At 37.9% G+C, this 12710-nt stretch overlaps 2 protein-coding genes across 4 annotated transcripts in view; one reads left to right on the top strand and one right to left on the bottom strand.

The window, feature by feature from the left end:
- Nucleotides 1–5433, bottom strand: part of RAD9B (RAD9 checkpoint clamp component B) — a 27720-nt gene extending 22287 nt beyond the window's left edge. Inside the window, exons 1-4 of one of the 2 annotated variants that reach the window (XM_069557847.1) lie at nt 5233–5433; nt 3294–3364; nt 1714–1863; nt 1408–1522 (exon numbers count right to left, since the gene is read on the bottom strand). In XM_069557847.1, the coding sequence (XP_069413948.1) occupies nt 1408–1522; nt 1714–1863; nt 3294–3364; nt 5233–5269 (373 nt within the window). In that variant the 5' untranslated portion in view covers nt 5270–5433. The remainder of the gene's footprint in view (nt 1–1407; nt 1523–1713; nt 1864–3293; nt 3365–5232) is intronic. The other variant, XM_069557848.1, reaches the window with a different exon arrangement.
- On the top strand, nt 5192–12710 carry VPS29 (VPS29 retromer complex component). 2 transcript variants are annotated; one of them, XM_069557866.1, is made up of 5 exons: nt 5488–5559; nt 7599–7610; nt 9824–10015; nt 11734–11969; nt 12209–12710. In XM_069557866.1, exons 1-5 carry the CDS (start codon nt 5557–5559, stop codon nt 12324–12326), a joined length of 561 nt encoding a protein of 186 aa, XP_069413967.1. In that variant the 5' UTR covers nt 5488–5556; the 3' UTR covers nt 12327–12710. The 2 variants fall into 2 exon arrangements, with proteins under 2 accessions (XP_069413968.1, XP_069413967.1); XM_069557867.1 differs by lacking the exon at nt 7599–7610 and having other exon boundaries at nt 5192–5559.

Below are 12710 nucleotides of genomic sequence, written 5' to 3'. Positions count from 1 at the left end.
ATGTAGACGACACCACCTTTATGGCAGAAAGTGAAGAGGAACGCAAAAGCCTCTTGATGAAAGTGAAAGAGGAGAGTGAAAAAGTTGGCTTAAAGCTCAACATTCAGAAAACGAAGATCATGGCATCTGGTCCCATCACTTCATGGCAAATAGATAGGGAAATAGTGTCAGACTTTATTTTTCTGGGCTCCAAAATCACTGCAGATAGTGATTGCAGCCATGAAATTAGAAGACGCTTACTCCTTGGAAGGAAAGTTATGACCAGCCTAGATAGCATATTCAAAAGCAGAGACATTACTTTGCCAACAAAGGGCCATCTAGTCAAGGCTATGGTTTTTCCAGTGGTCATGTATGGATGTGACAGTTGGACTGTAAGAAAGCTGAGCGCTGAAGAATTGATGCTTTTGAACTGTGGTGTTGGAGAAGACTCTTGCAAGTCCCTTGGACTGCAAGGAGATCCAACCAGTCCATCCTAAAGGAGATCAGTCCTGGGTGTTCATTGGAAGGACTGATGCTGAGGCTGAAACTCCAATATTTTGGCCACCTCATGCGAAGAGTTGACTCATTGCAAAAGACCATGATGCTGGGAGGGATTGGGGGCAGGAGGAGAAGGGGACGACAGAGGATGAGATGGCTGGATGGCATCACCGACTCGATGCATGTGAGTCTGGGTGAACACTGAGAGTTGGTGATGGACAGGAAGGCCTGGTGTGCTGCGATTCATGGGGTCGCAAAGAGTCAGACACGACTGAGCGACTGAAGTGAACTGAACTGAAAATCCTACATGACTACGATGTTTGAATATCTATCTTGCAAGGCTGGGAGGCAGGAAATCTCTGTTACAACTTGGTGTATCAGAGAGAATGAATGAAGGTCTTGGCTCCTACAATTGAGGGACTGGACTCAGAGCACTTCTAATACAAGTAGGCATTATTCTTTTTCTGTTCTTTGCAAGGAACACTGTTACCAAGCCACGCTTACAGAATATCATCCAGCAGTTAGTTAATTTTAGAATAATCAATTGTTAGAGTTCAGATGAACATTTGAAAAATTGGTCTGGGGACTTCAATGGTAATCCAGTGGTTAAGACTCCGTGCTCCCAATGCAGGGGGCATGGGTTTGATCCTTGGTTGGGGAAATAAGATCCTATATGGCAAAAAAAAAAAAAAAAAAAAAAGCCCAACTGGTTTGTATGTAGGCATAGCCTGTGCCACTGACAAGCCAAAAAAAGAAAGAATTAATACCAGTCATCTCACAATACTTCTACAGAGAAAAGTACAATAATTTTTACAACCTCCCTATCATAGACTACACAAATTCTAAGCAATATTGCAGTCTGAATATTCTAAACGTGAACAATATTAACAAAAAATGCACATACTTTAAACTAGATTTAACTATACCTACCATGTCTGCAGAAGAACTGAATAACTACTTTGCACTTATCAGATCTGGTAAATATTTTGCACTTCTCCACATTTTTCTCTAGGGAATTCAGATGTCTAAAGATGGGCAGAATTGACTGTAACGCAAACACATTAAAGAACAGCACATACTTAACATGGTTGCTTGATTCCTTTAAAAAAAATCTAACAAGAGTACTTATATTCTTAAATGAACAGACCTGTCCAAGTATTAAGAACAGGATAGGTGTTATACCCTATATATCGAGCATTTCTACAACACAAGAGGAAATCAGGCTCTTACACTTACCTTCATTCCCAATCTGCAATTTAAATTCAATATTTTGTCAGTATCATTCATTTTCACTGAGGTTGACCATTGATAATGTTGAAAAAACACAGGAGAGAAGAGGACACATCCATATGCTGACCGACAAGAATTCACAGATCTTAAAGCAAGCTAGAAAAATAAAATAACAGCCATATAGGAAAAGAAATCAGCTTTCTTTAATGGTTAACTTAAAAAATTATAATATGTTTAGCATGTCATTGAAATGCATTCAAGTTAGCTATGGGATGTTAACTGCATTATATGGACCACATTATACATATGAATTATAATATTGATATAATATGAATTGCATTATACAGTGTTTTTTTTTAAATTATTATTATTTTTTTGGCTCTGCTGGGTCTTCATTGCTGTATGAGCTTTTCTCTAGTTGCAGCAAGCGGGGGCTACTCTCTAGCTGTGTCATGCGGGGGCTACTCTCTAGTTGCGGTGTGCAGACTTCTTAACGTGGTGGCTTCTCTTTCTGCGGAGCATGGGCTGTAGGGAGCATGGGCTTCAGCAGTTGTAGCATGTGGACTCAGTAGTTGTGGCTTCCGGGCCTCAGTGCACAGGCTCAATAGTTATGGCACAGGGGCTTAGTTGCGCCACTGCATTTGGGATCTTCCCGGGTCAGGGATCAAACTGGTGTCTCCTGCATTGGCAGGTGGATTTGTTTACCACTGAGCCACCAGAGAAGCCCCTTTAGAATGTGTTTGTAATCTGCATATGTTTACACATATGTGTCCATATCTATACTATACCTATAGGTTTTAGGTCTAAAATCCTGCATGTTGAATTTGTATTTTTTGTTTGTTTTGGTAACAAGAACATATTTTTAATTGCAAAAATGTAAATGCTCACAGGTACCTTAACTTTAAAGTACAAAGTGAGCAAAGGCAATAATACAAAAGGAAGTAAAAAGACTGCAGCAAATGGCAGTCTTACCTTGTCTAAGGTAAGAAATTGTTAGTTAGTCAGTCAACCATTAATACTTCCACTTGGGAATGCAGGCCCCTAACTAGCCCATCTTCTGAGTTTTCAAGAGAAGCAAGAAATTCAGATTTTTATGTGGACCCTCTCAACTACTGTTAGAAAATTATTTCAATTTTTTAAAATTGAAGGATAACTGCATTACAATATTGTATTAGTTTCTGCTGTATAACAGTGTGAATCAGATATAAGTATACATATTCCCTTCCTTCTTGGCCTCCTTCCCACTCCCCCATCTCACTCCTCTAGGTCATCACAGAGCACCAAATCGCACTCCCTATGTTATATTTCAATTTTTGAAAAAACAGTACAGGTCCCACAAAACATTTCTTCAAATTATATCTAGCCTCTTGACCACTAGTTTGTGATTCTGGCTTAAATCAATTGTGTATGATTTTTTTTAAGTTTACCGTGCTCTAAATGTATTAAGATATGTAAAATACAGATCAACAGTGAAAGGGATAATTACAATTTCTGGATTTCCTAGTTAACATTCAATCTGGACTGGGATCTTTAAACATCATCTTTTGCCCTTACTTGATGGTCTATGAGCTAAATTTCTTACTTACACCTTTTTCAGAGGGGTCTAGCCACAGCTCATCACTAATTCGTGACAGAGCTTGGATTGCTTTCCCAAATACTATGGAGAAAAAGAAAGATGCTGTTTACATTCTTTCAAACAATAAAAATAAACCATAGAACTACTTCAGCTTTCACAGAACTCAAGATAAACTCACAAAGAACAGTGTTTTATAGACTAATGCTACAAACTGCTTTAAGAAATACAGTATAATGGCCTTGGCAAAATTCCAGACACATAATAAGTGCTCAATAAATTCACAGATTGGGTGTGTGAAATAATAAAATGCAACAAACGGAACTACTGTGGTAAGCTAATTTCCATACTAAAGCATTTTTAAACTTGGTTTAAATGTATACCCCTTACTGCAAAAAAACAAAAGTGTGAAAACAGAGCATATAGAAAATGGTTCAAAGGGTCTTCATAACTTCACAGGCGGCAAAGTCAAAACAAGAGAGAAATTAGAGGCATTCAAGATATATCTCTGATGCTTGATCTTGCCAGAAAACACGGTTAGATGCCCTGTCATAAAGAGTAGCTAGCCCTGGATGAAATACTGGACTGATTTGGTATGACACTGTTAGTGTTCTTAAAAATTATGAGTAAGTAAAATATATATATATATATAGCAAACAGATATGGGATACTATGTTTCAATAAAAAAGGATGGCTATATCAATTCATGGAAAAGTAGAAAAAAAGGAAAAATAATCCTAGAATGTAAAATCATATTACGCTTAAGAATCAGAGTTGGGAGCATCATACTATGATTGGTCCAGTGGTTAGGAGTCTGCACTAAGATCCCACAAGCCACATGGCATACTAAGAAAGAGAGCGGGGGAATACAATCAGAGCTGGAGGTGCGGGCCTCAAACTGAGAACACAGGATGACTAGGGAAAAAAAAGAAAGTGGCCCTTTTTTAACACTTCACATTCACCACATTTTCCTGGAGCTAGCTAATGAAGACCTTTTGTTCATTCAGTTAATATTCACTGAGCGCCTAGCAGATTCCAAGAGTATAAGCCAAGGCAATGGGGGATATAGCAATGAACAAGACAGGTTTACAGTTCCCACCCTCACAGTGCTTAGGTTCTGGAGGAAAAACAAAATTAAAGAATCATACAAATTATCACTTATTGAGAACTAAAGTACACACTGCAAAAGAGAACTTTCTAGAACTCTGAAAACATGCAACAATGGGGATCTTTTTCTTTCCTGATCATTAATACTGATCCATAGATGCCCTCAACATAGCAGGAGCCAGCTGGGACACAAGATGCCTTTCAATGATCATTTTCAGATTATGATCTGTAGAAAACCATTACTTTTCGAAACAGAGACTTTCTGGAGTAACTTACATGTTTAAAGTACCATTTATAATAAGGATTAGTTCTTTTACATTACCATTTGTTACTGAGCTCTTTACCTGCATTTCATTCCTACAATACTATAATAAAGATGCTGTTATTATTCTCATTTCACAGATGAGGAAACTGAGCCCTGAAGGGATTCAATGGCTTGTCCCAGGTCCTACTTTTAAAAATGGTAGAATTTGGAATGAAAATGAGGTTTATGCTTTTCTCATCGCGCTAAAATACTTTTAACTGTCCAAGCGTTATTTTTCCCAAGTTCCCACACAGTCCTTATCACCCCGAGTTTGAGGCCTACCCTTCCACTACCTTGTCCCGGTGGTGCAACTTCATTTAATGGACACCAATGAATATAAATAATACGCATAAATAAAAGCAGATGAGCCTTCATTTGCACCTCAGAAGTTAACAGGACCCTGGGTGAGTGGACGCTGCCTATGGCCAGGCCTTCTGTCCCTTAGGCACAAAGGCAAAGGTCAAGAAATGAGACCACGGTGGAAACGTCCCCATGCCCACAAACCCTTTTTTACACAGGAAGGCAAGAAAGGCCTCTGCACCTTTCACCTGACTGCCGCTCATCACGCATTTCAGCATGGCTGCAATTCCTAAAAAGTAACGTCACACGGCACGCCTCAGAGCGAGGGCGCCAGATGTTGCCCGGATGTTGCCCGCGCTTCGAAACTTCGCGATTTTGCCCCCACCCCATTTGCCACAGAACAACTTCGCTTTACGGCGGGGAAGGGCCCGAGCAGGCCTCCGTAGAACGGTCTCTTGCTGACCTCTCTTTTCATTGGTGTTGAACGAGGTGGGCGGGTCGCCGAGAAGCGTGAGGAAGAGAAGGCGGCGGTGATTGTGGTGACTGAGCGGAGCCCAGTGACAGGATGGTGAGTACCGCAGCTGCGACCACGGAGGCCTGCCTCTCGCCTGAGGTTCTGCGTCGTTGGGAGCCGCTGGGAGTCTCTGGGCGAGGGCTTGGGTGATCCTGGAGGCCGTGACGGGCGCGACCGCGGCCTGGGCTGGTGCCTGGGGAAAGGCAAAGGAGGAAAGAGAGCGGCCACCTCTGGGTGCGGCCAGCCTGGGCCTTGCATCCCGGCCCCAGGGGCCAGAGGACGTCCGAAGGCGGAAAGGGCCACTCAGCTGCTGCTTCTGTCACGAGATCCGCACGCCCGAGCCGGGGAAGGCTTTGGGCCTGTGCCTTGGGAGTCCCCGAGAAAGGAGCCACGGGATCCCCTCCGTTTCCAGACGTTTCCTAGCTCTTTTCCCGCAAAAAGCACCTCCCGCTTGTTGGTAACCCACTGGTTACCACCCCCATGTGGCGAAAACTGGCTTCTCGGATGCAAAACGGGAAGAAGCGAGTAGAATTATCTACCTGTTTTAATTTGCTGTCTGGGGAAAGGGAATAAGTCTCCTTTCTCCCCTGAAATAACGTGCAGCTGCCATTGAAATGTGGCGGTGTCCCCTCAAAGGACTGGATTTGGCTTTTCATTTTTTTTTTGGCTTTTAAGAATTGCTGGAACTACTTGCTTCTTCAGGAGATTGCGACCCTTTAGAGTAGAATTCCTTAGTGGTTTTCGAACTGATGTTGTGAGTACGTATGTTCTTCTAGTTAAAGGGCCATTATTGGCGGCCAAGAGGAATTTGGGAAGCTTTACCTCATTGTCCATCGGATTGCCCCGGACCGACCCATCACCCCCTCACCCCCAATAAGTCGGTACCCCTACGACCTTCCTACGTGAAAACTTGGGAGCTACTGCTGGAGAGGCCTAATAGCTGTTATCAGATTTTCAAAGTGCCCTTGATTTTCAGAAAAGTTAAGAACGGTTTGAAAAGGAGCTCTGATGATCTTGGTGTTTGTTGATAAAAAGGGACTCCTCTCTGTGATGAACATCCAGTGCGTTTTTAAAATAATCGTGATTCTATAACAAGCAACCTTTAAGGTGCCTTATAAACGTGACATTCGTGATCTGTGGTTCTTTAATACTTTGTATATGTTAGAGACTCTAATCTCACTTACGATTTTTGCTTCTAAACAGACTCCAGATTAGAGTAGTCCAGTTAACATTAATTTTGAGACATCTTATCCCGGGGAAAAGATGAAATTACCTGACATGATTTAAGTATTCATGTTTCTGAGGTTTTTTTGAGAGGTAGTTTTTCAGGGTAGTTGTACTGAAGTAGATTCACTTTTCATGTGAAATAGAACTGGGCAAGGTTTAGAGCATTGATGGATTCTTTTACAATTAAAAGCATTTTATTTGGTAATGAGACTAAAAATGTTTAATATTCAGCAGTATCCAGAGTCTGTGGGCGACAAATTTAGGTGTGGGGGAAAGTCCAGTTTTAGCTGGAGGAGGGTGTCTGCTTCTATCATCCAGTATCTGGTGACTTGATGATGTATTCATAGTGCTGTGTTAGATCTTCTGTACAAAATAATGACCTAGCTGCAGCATAATTTTCCAACTACTAGAATTTTTCAACATAAGAGGATTAAAGTCAATGTATTTAAAGAATAATTAAGCCTAAAGAATCCAGAAAATGTTAGCTTTCATTTAAGCTATCAGTGGTGAATTTTCCAAATTGTTTTGTAAAATTCTAAACAGAACAACAAACAAAAGGGATAGGCGGCAAAGTGGAGAGTGAGATTAAGAAAATTAGAAAAGATTGTAAATGTGTGTTTGTGTGTGTGTGTGATATTTAATAGTACAGCAAATGGTTCTTTTGGTATTGTTTTGAGCAAAGCTGATTTTTAACATTTTCTTTCATAACACTCAGAAATCATTAACAATTGTTTGCTTATTCATTTGATGAGTTTTTTGTTCTTTTTTGGTTTGTTTCTTTTAGTTGCTTTCTTTTAACATTGGTCATGTTTCACCCTTTTTTTTTTCATTCCCCTGTCTGCAATCAACTTCTTCATTCCACTAAGGCTGGGCACAGAGTAAGTTTCTTCTCTTAGCTCCTACTAACAGTGGTGGTGGGGTGGCTGATTACTGGGATTTCACCCTTTTACAGTCTATCAAATAGCAAGTAACCAAATTTTCTATGCTTTGATTAGATTGGTTCTTTATTTAAATTTAACAAGACTGCCATTTCCAGAATCTTTTACCATCTTAAAAGACTCTATGTAATCTATGTCTAACCTGCACTGTCAAAGTGTGGAATTTGGGCAAAGACGCTGCTCAAAGTATGACATTTGTTATGTGACACTGTTCCCCATATAACTTCGTTAGCTGCAGGAAACCAGAGTCCTAGTAAGGATCCTTATTAATTTGAAATAATTTCTTTGTGGCCTTTCATTGTTACATCTTTAAACTGCTAATAGGGTAGGTACACTTAGGTATAATCCACAGTATGTTATAGAATTCAGGTTATTGATCATTATAAAGTACTATGTTTTATGAATGTTCGTTCAGCCACACTCAGATTGAACAGCTCATTCATGATTAATCCCAAACATTTTCAACCTGTTACAGTCATATACCCTTAATTTATGAGTTTGAGGTTCTTTTTTTTTTTTTTAATATAGAAATTTGTTTTTTTACCTTTTTCTTAAATGCCAGCTTCCCACATTAACTATGCACTTCAATCCATATCTGAAGGGATCCCCCTCTAAAGATGAAGATTGTTCTATCTGCAGGTACTTTTGTATTGATTACCACTGAGGGTGGAAGCTATGTGGTGGTTTTTAGTTTTATAGATGTTTTGTCCACTGAGATCTGGATTGAAACAATATAAGTCATTGAGCAAATACCAGCTGAAACTACTCTTTGTAAAGAAGCTTATTTAATAATTTCTTTTAAAGTGCACGGGTTTTGTTACCTTGTGTTACTTTGGTTACTGTATGTTCTGTTGACATTTCCTTTGGTTTGTAATCATTTTGATATTTGCTGCAAGACGGATCAAGCTTATTGTGGTAATAATTTTAATTTTACACCTTGTGATTAATTTTAATTTACAAAGTCTGTGGTGGCCAAACTTTTCTGTTGATCTTAAGACAGTTAATATTTCCTTTGGTAATATCAAGGAATAGTCATACCTTCTTTGAAACCAGTTAAAGGGCTTCTACATTTATGGATGGGACGTCTGTGTGGAAAGACATCCTGTTGTAGAAAGAAGGTGCCTGTACTGTCTATGGCCATACCACCCTGATCTCCTCTGAAGGTGCTTATAGTAATCCACATGGAGAAATTGATTCTGTTGTCCTTTGGAGGGCAGATAACTATTTTTATATGACCTTTTTGACAATTCTGTTAAATGATGTATACATGTGAAATCTTGAAATTTTAAAATTAAAAATTCACAGAATTGAGGTTTTTAAATTCTTGTGTTTATGTGCAGAATTTGTTTTTATCATCTGAGATTGTGTTCCAACTCTAAACCACCTCCTGCTGAATTATCACTTATTTGGTTGATCTTCCTTTCTTTTTTTAATGCTCTAATGTACATGAAATTTGTGATTTGTTATTTTAAGTTTGGGAACTAAACTGAGGATAGGCAATTTAATCCAGACAAAAATACGACAGGATTTCTAACAATGAAAAAGAGAGGATAACAAAGATTACAATTCAAAAGCACGTTTGTCCTATTGAAACTCTTTGAGGCATAGGCTGTTTTTATTTTTCTGTAATGTATAGTTAATATTTTAAGTAACGAATATTGTAAATTTTGGCTACTCTTCCTCCAAATAGTTGTCAACATAGTGAATTATAGAGTTAACTTTTTTCTCTATCATTATAATTTTAACCATTCTTTTTATTAATGTCCCTGGAATTAATATATGTTGTACATTTAAGACTGCAGAAATATGAATTACCATATCAAAATTCCATAGGGTTCAGTTTTCAATTTTTTTATGGAGTTTAATTTTATAGGTCTCTAAATGAATTGCTTTAGAAAGCTTGGCTTTATTCTCAATAAATAGAATGGTTACTTGTATTGTGTGTACACCTATTTATGACCAAAATAAACTAAGATTGATTTAGAATCACATGTATTGTTAAAATGTTCATGATAGGAACTGTGTGAATAAGTTCTGCTCTTTGGGTTCTGAAGTCTGATTAATTTAATTTAAAAGAGGAATTATGGGAGGAGAATATCTTATTTTGAAATCATGTTTAACATTACACCTTTTCTCACCTTGACACTTTAAAGTTGGTGTTGGTATTAGGAGACCTGCACATCCCACATCGGTGCAACAGTTTGCCAGCTAAGTTCAAAAAACTGCTGGTGCCAGGGAAGATTCAGCACATTCTCTGCACCGGAAACCTTTGCACCAAAGAGAGTTATGACTATCTCAAGACTCTGGCTGGCGATGTCCATATTGTGAGAGGAGACTTCGATGAGGTGATGTACTTCCCTTTGCCTTCCCAAATACTTCCTTTTTCTTTTTTTTTTTTCTTGTTGCGTTGACTATATACTCATGAAATATTTCCTTTTCTTGGTTCTTATATATGTATAAGCTTTATTTTTTAGACCAGAGTTTCTCAACTGTTACGGTCTTTTTTTTTTCCCTAGTGTTCCAGTGAAAACATACTATATGCACGGTTTGAAAATGGCTGATTTTAGACTGCTTATTAAACGTTACATACTTGTTCTAACTGAACTGATACAGTTTTGTTTCTATTTTTTGTCGTGCTATCGTTTAGAATGCAAAGTTTTGTTAGGAATTTAACTGCCACCATCTCTGCTACCCGTTCTAAGCCACTATATCACTTTACTGTGTCCAACTTCCTGATACTACCCTTGCTTCCTCCATAGTTTGTTCTCCAAGTAGCAGCCAGAGTGACCTCTTATAGGTGAAGTGAGATCAGATCACTTCTCTGCTAAAAATCCTACCATGGCTCCCTATCTCGAGGGTTAACTATAAACAGACATGAAGGAGTTGTGAGGAGCGGGTAGACTGTTCTGTATCTTGACTGTGGCGGCACGACTATATGTGTTTGTCAAAACTCCTTGAATTGTATACCAGAAAGAGTAATTTTCCTGTATGGAAGTTATATCTCCATAAATCTTGCCTTAGAGAAAAAATAAGGAGTCCTAAAGTTCCAACTTTGCCTATTAATTAATACTGGGATTTTAGGCAAGCTGTATCCTCTTTCTTAGTTCCCTACTATGTAAATAAGATTGGAATAGATGATTTTTAAGACCTCTGCCAGTGTTAACACCGTATGATCAAGCTTAGTAAACCTGACTGTAGTGTGAAATTTTTATTTTGTATTTCTGGAAATAGAAGATTTTTCATAAATTAACTTCGCTGGTGCTCCTTTTTTTTGCAGTTAAGTTTGAATAAACTAGAGTTGGCATGAAGGTGGGATGAGGGTTGGGGGTAATGAAATAGGAAAGGGCAGACATGTTAACAGAGTATAGGTTTGGATTATTAAAAATATATTAGGAGTTCTGTTTGTGATATGCTAGTTTCAGTAGCAAGAATTAAATTTTTTTTTGCTTCTAATTTGCTAATAAATTCACCAACCCTGGAGCCATACTTCCAGGGTTTAGATCTTGGCTTAAACAGTTAATAAACTGTGACATTAGGCAAGCTGTGTTAACTTCTCTGTACCTTATTTTCCTCATCCATAAAGTAGAGGTCAAAATGAAACCTACCTCTTAGGGTTGTTTGTAAGTATTACATAGGTTGACATTTATAACCTCTTGGTAGAGTGCCTGGTTCATACTAAGTGCTACATAAGTGTTAACTATCATTATTATTCTAAGTCATTAACTATTAAAGCCTGGGATGTAATTTCAACACATCCTAGCTTACAGGTCATATTCCTTGGATTCTTAGAGGAAACACAAATTTGGGGGAATTACTCTGTAAAGAACTCATAGTCTATAAAAATAAACTCAATAAAGAGATTGCATGATAAATTCCAGTTCTGAAGGAAGTTATGTTTTGAGCAGTTACAGCCTTAGATTGTGAAGAAATCAGATGTTTAACAGATTTGTTGGTTGTGGAGCACTGTTTCAAAACACCAATATGAGACTGAATATTTAAAAGAAAGTTATTTATAAACATCAGTATCTCTAAAATATTTTTTTATGTCTATTTCGTATTTTAGAATCTGAATTATCCAGAGCAGAAAGTTGTGACTGTTGGGCAGTTCAAAATTGGTTTGATCCATGGACATCAAGTTATTCCATGGGGAGATATGGCCAGCCTAGCCCTATTGCAGAGGCAGTTTGATGTGGACATTCTTATTTCAGGACATACACATAAATTTGAAGCATTTGAGCATGAAAATAAATTCTACATTAATCCAGGTTCTGCCACTGGAGCATATAATGCCTTGGAAACGTGAGTAGATGCAATTTTGGGGTTTTATAAAGTTAATAATTGCACATGTGACATTTTGTAAAAGATAAATATGGTTACTTAAATAATTACAGCCTTTTTGGCAGTATTCTATTGATGATTATCTTAATATGTCTAACAACCAGATTTCTCCTTGAATCCCAATTGTCATCCTAAGTTGAAATTTATAATGCTATGGCTTTTTAATACAAAACAATGACATTATTTATATTTTCTTCCAGAAACATTATTCCTTCATTTGTGTTGATGGATATCCAGGCTTCTACAGTTGTCACTTACGTGTATCAGCTAATTGGAGATGATGTGAAAGTAGAACGAATCGAATACAAAAAGTCTTAAAGCCAGGCCTGTCCTGTTGATTTTTCTCCTGGGCCTTTTTTTTTTTCATTCCCCTGTTCAACTCAAGTAATTAAACATTTAAGAGCCACAAAACTGTATCACTTTTATAATATTTTGCAGTAAAATATATCATCTTCTGTTAATACAGTGTTGGAGCTTCTTGTAAACTATAAGATTATATTTAGTTTAAGTATATGATTTCTATGAAAAAATGTTCACTACACAGTAAATGGTCACACGTTAAGAAAAATTTAGCCTTGTAAATATCTTCATAGTTGATATTTGGAACTTTATTACCAAAGTAGTGCATGAAGAGGAAGAACCTAGACTTTCTTGTATACATTTTTCTCTTCTCCAGTAATAAACAGTTACCTTTCATTTATA

The sequence above is a fragment of the Ovis canadensis genome, chromosome 17 (genome assembly GCF_042477335.2).
Source record: "Ovis canadensis isolate MfBH-ARS-UI-01 breed Bighorn chromosome 17, ARS-UI_OviCan_v2, whole genome shotgun sequence".
In the NCBI taxonomy this organism is placed as follows: Eukaryota; Metazoa; Chordata; class Mammalia; order Artiodactyla; family Bovidae; genus Ovis; species Ovis canadensis.
This window is presented reverse-complemented; position numbering and strand designations above follow the sequence as displayed.

Excerpts from the sequence above, each read along its gene's own strand:
- VPS29 (XM_069557866.1), top strand. Across the intron at positions 10,016-11,733 it reads TGAGAGGAGACTTCGATGAG|AATCTGAATTATCCAGAGCA; the intron begins GTGATGTACTTC and ends TTCGTATTTTAG. Across the intron at positions 11,970-12,208 it reads GCATATAATGCCTTGGAAAC|AAACATTATTCCTTCATTTG; the intron begins GTGAGTAGATGC and ends ATTTTCTTCCAG.